General features: G+C 42.1%; 2 protein-coding genes across 5 annotated transcripts in view; one reads left to right on the forward strand and one right to left on the reverse strand.

The window, feature by feature from the left end:
- ECHDC2 (enoyl-CoA hydratase domain containing 2) overlaps window positions 1-16,655 on the reverse strand; it is a 35,794-nt gene extending 19,139 nt beyond the window's left edge. For 2 of the 4 annotated variants that reach the window (XR_010917532.1, XM_067535524.1), the window contains exons 1-9: window positions 12,715-12,935; window positions 9,960-10,027; window positions 8,305-8,392; window positions 7,663-7,749; window positions 6,201-6,293; window positions 4,402-4,458; window positions 3,809-3,996; window positions 2,358-2,408; window positions 1,959-2,006 (exon numbers count right to left, since the gene is read on the reverse strand). Coding sequence is in view for 3 of the 4 variants with exons in the window: in XM_067535524.1 (XP_067391625.1) it covers window positions 1,959-2,006; window positions 2,358-2,408; window positions 3,809-3,996; window positions 4,402-4,458; window positions 6,201-6,293; window positions 7,663-7,749; window positions 8,305-8,392; window positions 9,960-10,027; window positions 12,715-12,859 (825 nt within the window). In the remaining variant the exon portion in view is untranslated. Of the gene's footprint in view, window positions 1-229; window positions 957-1,958; window positions 2,007-2,357; window positions 2,409-3,808; window positions 3,997-4,401; window positions 4,459-6,200; window positions 6,294-7,662; window positions 7,750-8,304; window positions 8,393-9,959; window positions 10,028-12,714; window positions 12,936-16,461 lie in introns of those variants that run through there. The other 2 variants (XM_067535525.1, XM_067535523.1) reach the window with 2 other exon arrangements.
- Window positions 16,656-17,203: 548 nt separating this feature from the next.
- Window positions 17,204-19,060, forward strand: part of SCP2 (sterol carrier protein 2) — a 47,394-nt gene continuing 45,537 nt past the window's right edge. Inside the window, exon 1 of the mRNA XM_067535522.1 lies at window positions 17,204-17,396. Coding sequence (XP_067391623.1) covers window positions 17,349-17,396 — 48 coding nt within the window. The 5' untranslated portion in view covers window positions 17,204-17,348. The remainder of the gene's footprint in view (window positions 17,397-19,060) is intronic.

A 19,060-nucleotide genomic window follows, 5' to 3' on the forward strand; every position in this document is an offset into this window, starting at 1 on the left:
TAGAATTTAGTGACATGGACTTCTAGAGACTAGATTTCTAGTTAATGACTTCAAACTAAGTAAAATAGTTTCAGGTACTACTCGTGCCCCTGTCTGGTTGATACTTTTTCCACTAACATTTTCTGATTTTTATTTTTTTTTTTTAAATGTGCATGGAAACTTCTGGCTATAATATTGCAGCAAGTTACTTGTCCTTAGCAGCACCAAGTATATTACAGCACACCACACAGAAAATTAAGGCACAGAGTTTATTTGTGGTGTACATACAACACAAAGTGGAAACATGAAATAACTTTGCATTCCAAAAATTGGTAATGAAGAGTTCTGAGTGTAACACTGCCAGAAATTAACTTAGGCCTGATCCCGTTAGGTATTCAGGCCTGAAGGGGAAGGCATATTACTGCTATTGCTATGTGTACTAGGTATAAGTCGTTTAGGCATTACGTTTGTTTACCCTTTTGACCCCTCTGTTGAAGTTACAAGCAGGTGGTGTGTTCATTTTAAGTGGGCACTATTCATCCTTTCATCTGGACCACTGGTCCTTCATTCACTGTGAACGTGTTCTGGATTTGGAACAGTAGTGAAAGACTCTCTCCTGCCCAGTTTAGGATACAATCCCAATCTCCCATATGACTCTGGTCATTCATAGCTTTACTAGTCCAAAAAGCATTGGTTTTTTTGTTAGTGAACCTGTACAACCTTATTTATCCTTTCACAACTGTCTCCTATGGAGTGTCCAGGAATATATCAGCATCCATGGCAAAGAATTAAACCTATAGAATTTAATATTTAACAATTTCAATAAGTTTAAGGTTGTGCTCCTCCTCCACTTTACTTCCTAAAGAATCATGCCCTGAAATAAGGAAAGCTTTGAAAGGCTATTCCCCAACATAGTGGGGTGGACGTTTCTCCCTGAAGGCAGCCATCCCTTCCTGCCGGTCTCTTGTAGGAATATTCTGCATTTTAAAAAAAAAAAAGCAGTTTCTTTTGTAAAGGTAGACAGTCAATACCGACTGAGTTAAAATCACTGTCAATATACTTAGAAATAAAAGCTTTTATGAATATTAAATCAACACCTCAGAGATAGGTAGGTCATCTGCCATATCTTACAAGGAGAAAAATGTAAAGGTTAAATAACTTTCGGTGCAGGGTACAGAATGTGAGTATCTGATACAGTGTAATAGACAATGCTATTGAGTTTAACGGAACTGTCCTCCATTACATATAGTAAGATCCATAAGCCCCAATTAACTCATTTTGAGGATATAAAAAAAACATTCTACTGGAAGAAAAGTCTTGCATGCTCCTGAAATACTGTTTTCAGCCTAACCAGAGGCCTTCCACTACAGTGCAACAGGAATCTAGTGTCCAACTCAGCCATCCTCAAAACCATCACAGTATAAGGGCCCATGCTAGAAATTGCATAGGTGGGTACATATGGCTAAATCTGGTAAAACATGCAATTCCTCTTCAGTAAAATCAAATTGGGGCCCTGGACCAAATTCAGTCTGAGGCAGAAGCAAAAGTCCAACTAGTATTTAAGGGAATCCTGTGTTAATGGGAAGGTAAAACTAAGAACCGTGTTTATGGGCTTGTCTATACAAGAAAGCTTATTGTGAAATAAGGCAGGGTGTGAATTTAAGAGAACAGCTATTCAGCAAAGACAGTGTGGACATTCTTATTCCAGAGTGAGTGCCTTTTTGTGATTTAAAATTAATCTATTTCCAAGCTAGTAGAATTAGTTGAACTAATTCAGAATACGTGTCTCCATAGATGATTATTACAGGATATTTATTCAGCAATAGCCACTATATAGACACGCCCTAAGAGACTTCAGTAAGTTTTCAAATGTTTGTATGAGTTTTAGCCATAAAACTTATTGCCTCATAGAAGTTGAGGCTATTACAGTATTTAAGAAATGTACAGTTGTGATTTAAAAAAAGTTTAAGGTAACATACCTGCGCATAACACATTCCCTCAATAGCCATCCCCGATGCAATATCCACCTGAAGGGGGAAAATGATCTCTGAAGCATTCAAACAGCAGTACGCTTTTGAGTATTTTCCATAATTAAATGTTAGTAATTAATACTAACTAACCCTAGCATTACTGTTTCAGTATTTACAGCTAATGTGGAGTCAGAATCCTGCTCTGCCAAACTGTTAATTTTGTTCATGCCTACAAAGTCAATCTTACAAGGAGGCTGATCCATATTGAAAACTGGGATTAGACTCCATTTACAGAACTTTGTCCATGACTGTTCTAAATATTTTTACTGCAATTTTATGAGTGGCTTCTAAGCTTTTTGCTTCATTGAATATTTTACAAATATTCTCTTGAAAAAAAAAAAAAGTTACCTCTATTCCTCTGTTTATTGCCACTTTACCCATTTTCACAGCTATCGGAGCCTTTAACAAGAAAAAGATAATTGAAGTCATTTAAGGGCACGCTAAAATGCAGTAGTTCATAGCTTCCAAGGACAAAAGGGACCATTGTGATCTAGTCTGACTTCCTGTATAAACAGTCCATAGTACTGCCCTAAAATTATTCTTCCAACTAGAGCTGGACAAACTGTTTTGCATGCTGTTTTCAGCAAAAGAAATGCAGATTTGGCAACAGTGAAACATTTTTAAATTCGTGTTTAGGTCTTTCTTGATGAGGACCTCCATGCCCCCGCACCCTAAAATGAAAATTCATTCATTAACTAAATTCATTAATTAAAATTCATTTTAACATTTTCAAAGAATGTTTCAACTTCGATTCAAAATTTTTTTTTTTTTTTAAAAAGGTAGAAGTAAAAATTGTCTGTTTTGACAAAATCTATTTGTTTGGAAATTTGAAGATTCAGTTTGTTTCACCCAAAGCAAGTTTTGGGTGGTGATTTTTTGTTTTTTGGGTGTGGTTTTTTTTGGGTGGTGGGAGAAACTGTCAGCGAACTGAAAAGCCAGATATTCAACCAGTTCTTTTTCCAAAGGGAGTCTCTTCTTCAGGAATTTGCAGTAAAGCTAATACTATATATAGCTTTAAAAAAACCTTAAGACTATCTACAATTCATACCATACTATGTACTTAAGTATTCAAGCCAAAGTTTTCAGACTAGAGTGCCTAAATATGCCTTCTTGCCTAAATGTGTGACCTGGTTTTCAGAGGTGCTGAATACCCACAGCTTGCACTGAAATAGCTGAAATGCGAAGTACCATTGAAAGGCGAAAATTATCAAAACAAAAATCAGAGCAGATTGAAAGTTCTCTCTATTTTAGGGATGGATGTGTACAGTGCCACCACTTTAAAGAGAGCAGTCCCAGTATATTATTTCAAACAGTGGATGATGGTCATATTTGTTTGATGCACAGAACAAATATATTCTGTACTCTAATGATAAGGAACCATTAGCTAAATCTCCCACCATTACTAACAGAAGTAGAATAAAACAGCTAATGCAGTGGGAGAAGTTGAAGGCTATTTTGATGGTCATACAGATCCCATTCATGAATATGAAACAAAAATAAATGTTCTGTTTCTCACTCTGAATTTCAAAGGTCTGCTTTTTCAGAGCTGGCCTCCTTTTGGCTGGTATAATGACACCTGGAGGTCTGATTGTGCCCCCAAGTCAAGGTAGTTAGAAGTCTACATTTCATCATTTGCACTTGCATTGAATTAAATCTGCTTAAAGAGAGGTTGGGTTGAAGATGCTTTTAAGAAAAAACAGTCCCCCAAGATTAATATTTCATAGAGCTAGCCAGATCCCACAAAGTAACCAAAACACCTTCTATACATGGAACACATGAGCCAAACAAACAATACTGACCTGAGGAAGAATTTCTTTAGCTAAAATTAATGCTCTCTGGTAAGCAGCATCCCCTTCATCATTCTGTGGCACTGAGTGGTTTACTAATCCTATTGAGAATGCCTGTTGTCCATCAATCTGCCTGCCAGTGAAAATGAGTTCCTTAGCAAGACCTATTCCAATATAGCGGGGCAGGCGTTGGGTTCCACCTTAAGACAATATATCACATGGATTTGTGAGAAACAAATAGCAAAAACCACTCATGTATTTTACCTGTTTATACAGGTGAACAACATGAAAGAGTGAAGTACCATGCACCCACCATCTGCGGAACTGAACATTTTACACATTAAGTTGCAGCACCTCGGTGGAGCGAACAAGTGTTCACCTATTTTCTAAATGGGAAAAAGAGGGTGAAATAATTTACCTAAAATCACAGGAAATCAGCAGCAGAGCTCCGACTAAAATGCTGGAATTCTGCCTCCCAGCTCCTTGCTCTCACTACTAGATAACACTTCCTTTGTATATAAAAGGATTTTCATTGAGTGCCCTATAGTAAAATTCACAAGTAGGTGTGAAAATATTAGACAGAAGATTTAATGAAGCTAGGTTACCTGCACCTGGAAGGAGTCCTCGGGTGGTCTCAATCAGGCCCATTTTAGCTGATGAAGCTATTTTTAAAGAAATTTTTTTAAAAGTTACTTTCTCACAACCAAAGGAAGCTGTTAACACTACACTAAGATCATTTTTCACTCAGAGAATGCAAGTGGATGACTAGCCACCTGACACCATTGACTTCAGTGGGAAATTCCTTTTACACTAAAAATGCATCATTTTGTTTTGAAAGGTATAAAATGTAGCTAAAATGAGTGTTTAATATAACTGCATTGATTAGTCACTCTGCTATTTCTATGGACTTGCATATGACTGGGGCATACCATTTGCTGGACATACTTGAGCTATGGATCTTGGCCTAAACACTTTTCTGACACGTAAGTTTGTTCCACAAAAAGAAGAGGTACATTTTGATGCCAGCTTTTGCTGAATAAAAGTCTGCCTAACGCCTTAGCACCAGCTGGTAAGTGCAAAGTGGAGCTCTAACGTTCATTCACTCTGGGCATTCTGCAGCCTCAGTTAAAGAACATCCTCAAATGCTAGTTCTTATTAATATTTTTAAGACGTAGGCGGGAGGCAAAACAGCTTTGAGAGGTCTGTTGTATAATCAGAAAATTTCTCTTTTAAAGCAGTTACCAAATGTCATCTTGGGAGATTTCAGGAATAAGATGGGTCTGGTTACAACATTGATAGACCCCTGCTGTTTGCGGATCGTAGATTGGATGCGGATACAAATTTTACATCTGTGCCGGTCTCTATGCATTAATTTCAGATAGTAAGAAAGGATGGGTACTACAGTTAACCAACCCCAACTACAAGTTAGGTGGAGATGAATCTAGACTTAAACATCCTTCCTAGATGACTGCTTCTGGGAAATTTGACTTTTTTTTCCAGGTAAAAGCAGGTTAAGGGTGTGATATGAAGACTCAGAAGGGAGATGGGAATTAGTGTTTTGCTGACTTCTTAAAAAAAACCTTCCCCATTAGTTTATATGCTGTGTGTACTAGAGATATTAAGCATCTTCATGTTGAGTAATATTAAGGAAAACTGGTAGCACTATGAGTGTTGTGTGGGGACACTTACTCTAAAGGCAAGGAGCACTGAAGAAGTTACAGTACTTTACTGGATTGGGAGACAGAGATTCTTACTCCCCCTGAAATGGATGCAAGTGAGGAGGAGGTTTTGGTTTTCTCTGAATTAGGCTTGGAATTAGCCTGAGGTCAGACTTGTGCACACCAGATCACTGGGTGATGAAGTAAAATTGTCACAATGCAAATCACTACATGATCAAAGATAATGGAGCTGTTTTGAAAAGATATAGCAGTTCTCTGATCTTGTGCACGTTACAAATACGTAGGGATGGCCCCATCCCTCTTTTGATGTGCTTTCTAAGGGGTCTATTCTCTTCCATCAATGTGCTAGGACCTCAGTGCCAAAAGTAGGAAGTTAGACCAAGCCAGGGTTTATCATTCACACAATAAACCTGCTGTTAGTGGCCATTAACCACATACCCCTACCACCAACAGGAGATTAACCCCTTCAAAAAGAATTTGTGTATCTCATGCTGATACTTCATCTAAAAATTGTTTCCCCTTTTAAACAAATAGTTTAATCTGCTTTCTCAAATAGTTAAATGTCAATACAATTCTAGGCAAGTGCCTATTCATTTCCTACATTACACAAGTTCCTATGTTAGCTTATCACTAAGGGAACCCAACAGCCTTCACCTTACTTTCAAACATTATTTAAAAAAAATCAGCGATTACATTAATTATCCCATATTTGGCAGTACACATACCTGCTACTCGAAGATCACATGCTAATGCCAATTCCAGTCCCCCACCCAATGCATAGCCTTCAATTGCAGCAATTGTGGGCATAGGCAGTGCAGCTATTAAAGATAAAACATTTTAAAGTTTAATGACAAAAGCAGTTTTTCAGTGACTGTTTCATGTAATTCCATTTCAAATGTGCAAAGTTTTGTATGATGCTGCTGCAAGGATTTTAGTAAGTCAAAAGGTGGAAGGAAACTCTTTTCAAATGAAAAAAGCTGCCCTTTTTTCCTTTGTCGTCTTTAAAAATAATTCCATATTATGAAGCACTGAAATGCAAAAAAATTTATTTTCTCAAACTAAGACTCTGCCTCCTTGGAGATAATTGGATGCTCACATTTAATGTGCTACAATGAAACTGTCAAAGAACAGGTTCCATGTTATGAGGCACTGTCCACATTCCATGTTATATGCCTAAAAATGATCAGCCCCACCTGCTGTCCAATTCAGCTGAACATTATATACTGCATTTAGTACTTTTAGGACTATTAGGTAACCCTCCCCACACCTATCTGAGCTAGGTGAATGTCATTCCCATTTTAAAGTTGGGGAAAACATAGGAACCTAGTGGTTAAGTATCTCTGGCAAAGAAAAAACAAAAAAATCCACAGTGAGTGAATAGCAAAGTTAGGAACAGAATCCAGATGTTATCTTGAAGTTCTTTGTGCTATTAAACACTCTCTCAAACATCCCTTGGCTCTTTGTAACATAAAAGTGCTATTTGGGTGCACATACTTTGTATAATACTTTAATCATCTTATTACTGTTACTTTGCTTGATATTCTAGTCAGATTCATTTGTGTACTAAACATCTAGCTAACATATCTCCCTCCAGGGATAACAAAACAATTAATACAAGAAGATAATTGATTGCACAAGTGATTGCACTCTTGCCTAAAAAGAGGTAAAATCTTCAAAGTCAGCTAGTCCAACTAGCAAATTGACTCAATGATCCAATATCCTTTACTATTCTATATTGGTTCTTGTGTCAAACCCATCCCTGTAGTCTCTGAGCATCTGCCAGTATCACGCATTAAGTGACATGATCAACGTCTGTCACGTGTGGTTCATTCTTTCATATCCTCTCCCATGGAGAGAATTGGGTGTGCTGTGAAGTGTTTTTTGTTTTTTTAAGAGTGTACATGCTGCTTTCATTTCTCTTAGAGAAGGCCGGTCCAAAAAGTGCACCTTGCACTTGGAGCAGAAGGTGTCCGTAGAAGGTTTGTGATGGTCCTTAGCTCCTTAGATGGAAGTTTGTTCCACAGTGCTGGGCCAGCCCCCAAAACCATCTCTTGCATGGACGAGTTTTACCCTTTTAGGGTAGGGATCCTTATAAAGTTTCCCTGATGCAGCACCACTCACTGGCCACTCTCCCCAGTGTGTGTGTGGCCATATATGTGTGTGTGTTTTATAACTGTGACCATTTACCAATTTCATCCATTAAACTTCTCAGCCTGTGAACAAAGTGTCCAACTTCAGTATCACTCATTTGTGCACGCTCCTTTAAGTCAGCACCTAAAGTGGGGAGGAAAACTTAGAATTCAGTGATAGAAGAAAGATAACACAGCACTTGCTTCTCCTGCATAGCCCTGTCAAGCACTGCTGCTCAAGTTCAAAAGCAATTTTGAGATGCCAGCTCTCCAGACTATTGGAGCCTAAGTGCATCCCTGGAATTCAAGCATTCAGACTTTAAGAATGGTTGTGGAGGGCTCAGCTCTGTTACAGTCTTTATTAGACAGTTCGTACAGCAGCACCAATTCCTGTGCTTAAGGAGGTTAAACCTCAAAATTAAACCTCAAAATCTAACTGGAAATAAATGGTACTACAAAGAGATAAGGGCTAGTCTTCAGCTTGTAGCTTGCTCTTCCGGCTGAGGTCTCCATTTTTAAAGCAGGAAGTTAGATATGCCTAGCCAGGACAAGGGAATGGTTTGCTTCTTGTTACCCTACAAAGTCAAACTGGTTTCCTTAAGTTTGTTTTTACATCTATTGCTCAGCATAGTCTAATCTGTACAACATAATTTGAAGGTATCTGTTTTTAATATCAAGTCACAGAATATTTGTTACATACCTGCACAAAACACGCCTTTTACTTCACTTTTAAACACTACGACACGGATCCTTTCATCACAACGGAGACTTTCTAGAGCTCTGAATAGCTTAATCAAGACGAGGAGTTAAGAAAAACAGAATGTGTCAAACATGTAAATTACTATCCAGGTCATGTTTAAATGACTGAAGATTCCTATATTTTGGTAAAAATTTAATTTCCTTGTTCTCTGTGGTCATAGGGATCTCCTAGAAAGCCAGCCTCAAGGATGGCCATTGCTCCACATGTGGTTTTTACAAACCACTCCTGAAACTTTTAGGATTCCCCTTTTCTCAGTCCCATCCACAGAGGCTTTTCTGCATCCCTGAATCTCCTTCCTTTTCAGGGTTGAGCCAGGCTTTCTCTGAAACAGATCAGTCTCCTATTTGACCAGAGGGTAGCTTATGACCAACACAAAGCCTCAACACAAAGGGGATAAGCGGTCTTCTCACTACTCCCCGCTCCTGCTGGCCTGGCAGCAAAGGACCAAGCTCTAGTCTCAGATTTGGATCTCACACATGGTACCTCACTGCAGTAGGCCTACACCAGTGGTTCTCAACCTGTTTACCATTGTGGGACACACAAGCGTCCCACAGTGTGTTATGAGGGCTGCATCCAATACTACCTGTATGGTCCTGAGGATTCTTCGTGGGCCACAGCTATTTGTTGATTGGGCCGCAGGTTGAGAACCACTGGCCTAGACCATCAAGATGTACCCAACCCGGGTTGACCACAAACAAGGGACCTACATGGAGCGTTGCTTTGGGGTGAAGTTCTGATACCTTCCAGTCCCCTTCTATTTGTTGATTCTGAAACCCAGTCCTACTGCAGGGTGGACATTAAGCAAACCAAACACACAACTGGTAGTTAGTCTAACAGTGAATTTACACAGGTTCATTCACTAACAGTATATTGTGTATTTGATTAAAATAATGCACTGGATGCAGCAAGGATTAGTTTGCCAAAGTAAATACAAGGGAGAGATTTCTGAAAGTAAGCAAGATGAGACCATTCTTAAGGCGCACACACATTTTTTGACCTGACAATCTGCCAGAGTCTCTTTAAGTGGAATCATTTAGTTTGATTAAAAAAGCCAGTTGAATCTTGCTCCCTATCTGGAAATAATTTTGATAGTTCAAAGTTCTCCTCTGTTAGGATATTAACAACAATAAATTCCTGCTTCTTCCTTTGGTGCATCTCTGAGTTTATTTTCCCCAGCTGGCAACACAACATGCTTTAAGTTCTTCCTCTTCGATGGACAGAAACTAAGGCTGAAAACCTGAGATCATGAATAGCCAGGTGCTACTAGTGCCCCAAGATGGGTGAAAAAGGAGACACTGCAGCTCTGTAAGGCACATCCAACAAAAACACAACAGTGGTCCTCATCTGTAAAATGGGAGTAACAATACTTAAACTACTTTTGCCAGCCTCTTCAGAGGGGTGAAAATTAGTATGTGTAAAGCCTTCATATTAAAAACAAAAAAAACCATAAATGCCCATATACAAAGTAACTGGGTGCTTAAGTTTTCTGTTCTGCAACTATGATGGTCATTTTACTTCTACAGGATACATTTAGATACTGATCACAGTTCTAAACAATGTTTACAGTCTAGAGACAGAGAAACAGCTATACTTACTTCATTAACAAGGGTTTTCCCCAGTGAATTTCTGGCATGAGCTCTGTTCAGCAGGATTTCAGCAATTCCTTTAGTAAAAAGAGAATTTCAGTTACATTTTGTTTAAAGGTACAATTTATATTTGACATGGCCAGTCTTCTGGGAACAATAGCCTGTATACTGTAGCTCTTCTCTTGAGACTTTGTATAAAGAGTTTTAAAATATAAAGTAGGCTGCTTAAGTGAGTGAGTTTTAAATAGAACAGGCTAGACCACATTTGTTAAATTCAGCATTGTAGAATCTTTGTGACTTTACATAATACTGCAAAAAATGTAAATAAATAATCATTTTAACTTAAAACAGGACCTCTTGTTCAGCTTGGCAGATGTGCTTTGCATTTTTTTAAACCTAAGAACAGAATGGATCCATGTAATAGTTTTATTTCGCAAGCTGTTCTGCTTTTCTCATGTTGTCTTCCTTCTTGGATTAGTTGTTCAGGTATTTTCCTTAATAGAGGAAACTTTCTTCCCATAACTACTGCTTACATGAGAAGAACAGCACAAACTGGACAATCTCAGTAATGGTTCACTCTCCAGAGCCATCTGGAAAATGCAGACCCATTTCTCACAACTAAGCCTTTTGTGTAATCACTAGTTTAAGAATCAGGAGGTCTCGCCTTGCTCAGTGTTCTCAAAGTCCAGCAAAAAAAAAAAAGCACACGTAGAATGTTAACATACAGCTTCTGCCTGTGTCATGCTGTTCTGGAAAGAAAAACAGTCTCAAAATGATATGCTGTAGTGAAACCATTTCCAAAGTCCTCATTGCTGCAGAACAGAATGGAGATATGGGTTCCATCTCCAATACCCCACTCATTCTGTGAGGATGGGCATTAATTATTACCCTCTCATTTATTTATAGGTATTTCTATTGCACTAATCACTTTCGCCAAGCTTCTCATGAGTGAGAATGAATAGGTCTCCCATTCTCACAGGGTGTTGTGAAGTATCATTACCCCTATTTACAGCTAGGTAAGCAAAGAAGAGCAGTGAATTGATTTGCCTAAGGTCACACAGGTATCTGTAGCAGAGCAAGATATGGAACCCAGATCTCCTGACTCCCAGTAACTGGCAGTTGTGAATGTGTACAGTTCTTCTTTTCCTGTTTGGACTCTTACTCCTAATTTCTCTAGTCCTGTCCAGCTCCAAATTCTCTCTATGATCCTGTTGCTGTTGTACATGGAGATGCACAATAAAATCTACAGTGTTAGTATTTTCTACTCTTTTAGAAGATCTCTACATTTAAACCACTGCCTTTGTGATTAGCTGGCTGGTGTGATATCACCACAGACTCATAAGTCAGAAGGGACTGATAAGATCATCATTTGTGACTATGGACCAGATGAGAGAAAAAAGTCATCTAGCAACAAAGATGTGCAGCAGTGGTATAGGGCTACAATGGAATCTAGCACTATGACAACTGTACAAAACCAAAATATGGTAGAAGCTAGAGAACCTATTTTGCAAATTCCAGAACAAGTTAACCTCCTTGAAAGCTAGTTGTGTGGAAATCTTACCTTATCCTCAAGTTGACCTGTAACTCCTTCCCTCCAACCCTAGGGTTTTCCCATCTTTGTTACTGTACATTACTGACAGAAAAAAATGAGTAAAGTGAATTTAGAAGACAGTTTATAGTCAAGTTTATTGCATGCTTCCTGCACAGCTTTTTCCATCTGTGTTGGGTCTTTGTAGTTGTGCCTGTCAGCCAGCTGTGGACCAAGTGAAGGGCACCATATAGGACAAAAAGATTATAGAGAACTTTATGGAATTTGCAAACTAATCAATCACCAAGCAAGGCGTGTCAGCTCAAGTACAAGTCAGTAAAGTTCCAACTGCACTAAGAAAAACTAATGAATCATGGGAGCCAGTTACAAGATATTAGTACCACATATTTAGAACATAAATCATTCCAGTAGAGTAGATGGATCTGAACAGTATTTTAACCAACTTTTTTAATTATACTTGAAGTCTTGCAAAGTCCAAGATTTAAGACTATTCAAGAAGACAGTTGCAATATGGTTTGTTCCTTCAACACAGGGTCAGGAGCTACCCTACTGTAACTAGATGCTCCAACTTGGTTGCTTTTGAGGGGGTAGATGGGAATCGTCTTTTGCCCTATGTCTGCTATAAATACATTAATAAATAAATACAGTTTGACAACCGTTCTGCTACCGGTTCCTGGTTCTGCTCTGTGCCAAGGTGCATGGCCCATACATACTGTGTGGATTGGCCCAGAGTGCTTTAGAACTGGGTTTCAAATAAATGCCAAAGTCCAAGTTCTAGCTGGACTAATGCTCCTTGTTATAATCTGGCTATTGTAGTTTACTCCTGCTTGGACAGGGCGGGCAGATCAGATCAGATCAGATCACGAGTTAAACTGGGCGGTGTGCTTTGTAGGTAAGCAGGGGCTCTCGCTCTACTTTGGGGTTGTTGCAGCTTCCCTGGAGGATAGCGGAACTTCCACAGCCTGCCCTGCATATTTATTTGCCAGCTGCGATTTTAAAGTAGGGAGGCGAGAAAGCACCTTTACAATTACTTCGTGCAGCCCGGAAAACAGGCGTTTTTGTGGGCCAAGACTTGAGTAGCGCAGTGGGAAAGAAAGGGACTGAGCTGATTCTCTCCTGCAGCTACCTCTCCAGGGGACGTAGCGGCCAGGCCAGCACCGGACTCTACTTCTCCTCCGCAGGAGACTGGAGGAAGGGGGGGTGGTCTGGACTCACCGCTCCTTTCCCCTCCGTGCACATTAACCAGGATCTCCTTCCCCGTGGACGAGGATTTCCTGCTGTAGCCGCCAGCCCCCAAGGGGTGAGACCCGCCGAGTGCCCTGCACCCAGCTGCGGCAGCAGCTCTCCCCAGCCGAAGCATTGTGCTATTTTTCAGGGGTTTCAAAGCGACAGCGTAGCAGCGGCTACTTCCTCCCACACCTACTTCCAGCCTACAGAACCAGTTCGGGGAGGAGTCCCGCTCAGCTGCGCCACCCACTGGCGGATCTGCTTCCTGCAGCCACAAGAGGACAAGGGACCCACTACTCCAGCAAGATTGCCACTGGCGCTTAGCTCTGATTTAATGGGAGAGGGAGAGGCCCCACGGTCCTACGGGGACAAAGGTTGCTGATTTATTTAAACGAGGCTGGGAATTAAGATCAGAAACGGGAGGAAATAGTGAGGGACTGCAAGGAGAGGTGACAGGTTATATAGACCTGAAGAACAGCTCTGTGTGGCTCAAAAGCTTCTCTCTCACACCAATGGAAGTGGATCCAATAAAAGATATCACTTCACCCACCTTGTCTCTCAGATTACATGAAAGACAGTTGCCATCTACAAAAACTATGGCTTTGATCTTGCCTGCCCTTTAACTTTAAACATGTTAGTCAGGGTTTATTAAGGATTAATTAACTAATTTGTCAGTGGAATCAGAATGAATGATTTTAGAAAGTATATGGAAATTAATCCAGAAGGAAAATCTCACTGTATCTACACATTTTTATACAAACATTTTAGTCAATTATTTTTTGGGGGAAGGAAAGATAAACTGACACGAGGAACAAAAATCTTTACAATTGATCTGAAAAAATGCTATATAAAATAGTAATTTTGTATTACAAGAATCTGATCCCAAAATATTATATTTACTGTGACAAACCATAGACATGCTATGGCTGTTACCATATGAATGGGAGGGGTGGGGGAAGATATATTCAAGGGCGAATGGAGCCTGTTCTGCAGCCATGGAATACAAATAAATTCTCATGTTAAAAATGGAGCTCCTGTGATGGGAAAATGAGGGGATTGAAAGCGAAAGAAACATTTAACTATCTGTCAGTTCAGTGGGGAGGGGATATATTTGAGCAGAAGAAGGGTCTCACAGACCATAACACAGGAGTTTGGGCTTTGTTTTCTTGTTCTGACACAGACTTTCCAAATGACCTTGGGCAAGTCACTTAGGCACAGATCCTTAACAGTATTTAGTATTGCATCGCGGGAACAATGCCCTCCGCTGAAACCCTTCCGCCGTTTGCCCCTTTTCGGCGGCAGGCTTTGGCGAGGGTGGGTGGAAGGGCACATTTCTGCCAAACTTGCTATTTGAATTTCACAATAGTTACAGATTGCAAAAGGCTCTTTACATTTCCTTGTTCACATTTAGAGCTATTTTGCAGACCTCATTAGGAAAAATGCCAGTCAAAGACGATAAAGTTAATTAATAAGAAAATGTCACAAACCAAAAAGCCCAGCAAAATATGAGAAAAGTGACACCATTGCAAAAATGTACACAAACAGTACATTTTTCTACTCATCTGCACCATAACTGTCATCTCTATAAAAGGAAGAATTTAATATACTGAGGAGCTACTCAGCATGAAGTGCAGCTAAAGGTTATTACACATGTAATACATCAGGCTATGTATTTTTTACTTCTGCATGTAAAATCAAATCCTATAGTTCTATAGAGCCTTTGACCTTGTATGTTAGCTATTCAGTAAGCAACTGAACATTTTTTGGAGAACAGAGTGGCCCACTCTTTATCCTTTAATTCTTAAAGATCAGATTGTCTTGTAAACGTCCCAAATTAATTTCTCAGATGTTAAAAGAAAATTGTCAAGAATACTGTGTTAAGCTTCAATGCTGTAATGAGATCTGCACAAATGGACCCTTGCAGTCAAATGGAGCCCCACTGAAGTCAATATGGTTCTGCGTGGGTCAAGCCCCGTGCAGATACAAAAATGTGGATCTGCATCTGCCAGAATAAACTTGTATCCGACCCCCATTTTATCCACTCCCTATTTTATCTGGGCCCCCACCAAACAGCTGACCGGTGGATATAAAGCAGATATCTGTGGATTTGCAAAGCTCTATGCATAAATGCAGGGATCTGCCCACATAAAACAGTGTACAGTTTCAAGGTTTTTGTTTGCTTAACTTTTTAGTTTATTTCCAGTTATTTGCACAGCCTTGAGAATAGTGTTGGTTAGTTAACTGCTGGTTTCATCAGACCAGTATAGGGAGAATTTTATACATTATTTTCAGGAATGTCACACCAATATAGTGACTTAAAAAACCCTCAAGGATAGAGTGCTGCAGTTAAACATATTTTATATTTAGATTCTAATTATAATCAAATGAAATCTCTCTATAGCATTTTTAATGCTCTCATCACTATAGGAACTATAGTAGTACATATGGTACCTCACCAAGCCATTCCTTATAGTCCCCATCAGAAGCACTCAGTAAACAAGTTGATAAGATCTCTTTAAAGAATCACAGAAGCTCGAGATAAAAAAGACCCATCAGAATTATTAGTTAAAGAATTAAAGAAAAATAGACACGTATGAGACAGGTGAGTTCTCATTCTCCATTTGTCGGATTGATTTAATATATATATATATATATATATATATATATATATATATAATTCCCCCCCCCACACACACACACACACACACCTGGACCTGTTTTTAGGGAGTGTTTTCTAGTGATTAGTGCAGGACATTGCAAATGAGGACTTATAAATTCTAATCCTAACTGTTGATGGCTTATGGGTTTTTTTTTATATCTTGTATTCATATTCTGATGCTTTGCAAATTGCTCCAGGGCTTGAAATGAAAAGGGAACACTTTTAAAAATTAATCCGTTAGTTTAATAAGTATAGTAAGCAGGCAAATTGAAAGAGTTAAAATATTTACACCATGAGCTCGGAATAGCTTTGTTGTTGCCTGTTCACCATGTGACTTAACTGAGCATCCGGTCTAGTTTGTAGTAAATGTCCTGATTTTCAATGTCGTACCAGGTGATTTAATGACATCGATTGTTTAGAGGACACTGTTCACACTCTGACCGTCCAAGGGGAACTTGAGAATTTAAAACGTGTACATGCTGGAGCACTTTTGTGGCACTGTTAAGTGCACCTCCTCTCTGTTGCCTGGCTCTGACCCTCCTCCTGTCTACCAGTCTTCCCATTTCTGACCCCACTATACCCACCTTGACCCCTTTCAGTTGCGAAATACACCCACTCCCCCCAGCAGTCATTTTCCTCTCACTGGTTACACTCCTCCTCTAAATGGTTCTTCCAGCGGTTCTGTCTGCAACCCACATCTCTCTCCAGCCCAGACAACGCAGCTGATTCTGCACAGGTCTACCCTGCACGCCTGAGGAACCAGGGATGCCAGCGAAGCCAACAGAGGCCTGGCTAGGCTACGTGGACTTGGTTGCAATGTGCAGGCGGCCCAGAGCTGCAAAGGTCACAGCCCTTGAACACCCTGCAGTCTGTGAGCGGATAGTGTAGTTCTACGTTAGTTGTGTGTGTGTGTGTGTTTGTGTGTATGAGGGGGGGTGTTTCAGTTCAAGTGAAAAGAAAACGCCTCGTCCCGAAATAGCCCCTCAGCCTCGGGCCCAGCCCGCTCACTCGTTACACGCTTTTATCCTTACAACCAGGTGGCTATTAAAACAACGCGAAGAGCCCCCGCCCCCCACCCGTGCAGCGTTGCTGTGCTGGTTCATCGCCCTCCGGCCGGGTCCGCAGAAAACTTTCTCCCTTGGCACCCTTCCCAAGTGAAGGGCCGTGGCGCGGACAGCCGCAGGCCGGCTAGCCATCGCCTCACGGCGTTAGCGACCCCGAGTCACCGTCAGCCGGCGGGACAAGCAGCAAAGCCTATCTCCCACCCGCCTCCGTCAGCGGCGGTTAAACGTTAGACCAGGGAGCTCGCGACCGCACCCTTCGCTCCCCTCCCCCCACAAGAATCCACAGTCCAAGGGGCCCCGAGCGGGCAATGGGATCTGCCGGTGGGAGGGGCCTCACGCGGCCCGGGGGCTGCCGGAGCTCACGCGCGAGCCCCCCTGAGAGAGGCGCCACACACAGCCGGCAGGGGGCGCGGGGCGGCGGTTAACTCGCCTCAGAAGGCACGTGACTTAAGCAGCGCCGCGGGGCGGGCAGCTGTCACACATTGCCCGCCCGCCCGCCTGCCTCTGCTGTCGGCCTTGGTCGGAGCAGCCTAGTCCTCAGAGACCCCCATCCCACAGGCCCCGTGGCTGGGCCCGCCCTGCAGCGGCTGGCTGGCTGCGACTCCAAACTGCCCTTTGTACCACTGACACCGAGGCAGAGAGTCTAAGGAGGAGACGTTTACCGCCTCCCTCCCGCAAAGCTTCGTTACAAGGGCGCTGCCCCTTTAAGAGAAGGGGCAGAGGCAAGAGATAGAACTGCGCGAGCGACGACCTTTGGCAAGAGGAGGAGTGCGCCTGAGTGGCTACGGGATTGGCGGATCGGGCCTCCCTGCTAGCGAGCGCGGGCGCGTCTTCCTCCTTCCCTTTACTTTCGCCCAGCCAGGGGCTGCTTGAGCGCGCGCTCCTCTCCCGGGCGCAGGATGGCCCCGTCCGGCAGAACGTTTGTGGTGGGAGTCGGGATGACCAAGGTACGCAGGGCGCCGGGCGGCACCGGCTTCGCCCTCACCTGCACCCCAGGCCTCCTGCGTCTCCCCCGGGCACCTGTCGGATGTGTTTCTGCCCCCTTCTCTGAGATGCCCTGCGAAGATGTGTCTGCCCCGCCGCCTCCAGCGCTCAGCTGGACCCGGACCGAATCTGGGGCCGGAGTCTGCGAGAGACCGGGACTGTGGGGGTGGGGTGGCCCAGCTCTCACTCTCCGCCCTCGGTGCCTTTCCCGCAGGGACGCAGCTCTCTCCCCCTCCGCTGCTCCAGCGTTTCCCTAGGGCCCTGCTACATAGCTGGGCTCCCTCCGCTGTCGGGTTTTAAACTGCTGCCCAACACCTCGGTACCAGATAGCAAGTGTGGAAAATTGAGACACTTTTTCGGGTTGTGTGTAAAATTGCGTATATAAGACAAAGCCCTTAACGTCAGGATGGTCTAGTGGATGGTCTGGACATCCTAACTGCGGCACAGGATTTCCACTCCCCTGATCCCTGAATGCTCTGAGGGGATGAGAAGGGGCCAGCTCCCTCTGCAGCAAACACCTTCCACTCACTTCATACTTGAACCCTCACACCGCTCTAGGCTTGACTCTCTGCCCCCTCCCCCCAACTCTCATGGTTAATAGGTGTCCCCTCCCCCCCTCAGGTTGGAGCCAAGCCTGTTCGTCTCTTTTTGAGTTAAGGGAGCATGTAGGAAAGGAATGTATTTTTCTGGATTTGATGAATCAGAAGACTTTCTTAGGCGACTGGATAATTGATATGGCTCCACTAGTAGCTGTTAAAGATCCATTCACAAGTGACCAGTCCTCAGGAATAAACCACCCAACACATTTTTGAAAGAAGTTCTTTAAAACTTATTTTACATGTGTAGTAAAATATATAATCTTTTCCAGTTAAGTTACTGTCTGTGGCACGGAACTTAATAGTGCACGAGTGAGGTTTTTCCTGTATCTGCTCTAATTGAATGTAGAACCTATGGAGCTATTGGAAAAACTTTAATTGCCCATCTCCACTGTTCCAGAGGTTGGGATTTTTGTCTACACTTAAATCTCTACAGCAGCATCGCTGTATTGCTTAAGTGTAGATACTACCTGTCGGTGCAAGTAATCCATCTCTCTGAGAGGCGGTAGCTAGGTCAATAGAAGAATTTTTCCACCAAGCAATTCCACCAAGAATTTTCCCTACACTGTGGTTAGGTTAGCCTGCGTCTCACTCCCGACAGATGTTGCTATGCTTATGTAAGTTCCCATTGTAGACCACTACTGGTTTCCATGTGTTTTAAGCCTCCCAAGTCTGACTAGAGCCTAGGCACTCTTCCTACCTTAGAGCCTCTGGACACTCTGTTGCGGGGGTGAAGATCCTCCTGAGAGCTTAAACCACACAGCTCCCTGCCCCTTCCCTGCAACCAGTGCCTCTTATCCTCCCCTCTGTTGCTTAAACTCACCCTCTCCCAGAACTCCAACTGAAGCTGCATACTTTCTGATTTACCTGTTCAAGGCAGTATGTAATAAAATGTAGCACATAACCTATCCAGACTTTGTATAAGATTCCTGCATTTTATTACTTTTTAATAGCATGAGACCCAAGTAGATCCTCACAAAAATAATAAACCCAACATGCATATTCCTGGCTGTTTTCTCACCACTCCACAG

The sequence above is a fragment of the Emydura macquarii genome, unplaced genomic scaffold (assembly GCF_026122565.2).
Source record: "Emydura macquarii macquarii isolate MOO-44397 ecotype Brisbane River unplaced genomic scaffold, CSIRO-AGI_Emac_v2 contig_3506, whole genome shotgun sequence".
Lineage (NCBI taxonomy): Eukaryota > Metazoa > Chordata > Testudines > Chelidae > Emydura > Emydura macquarii.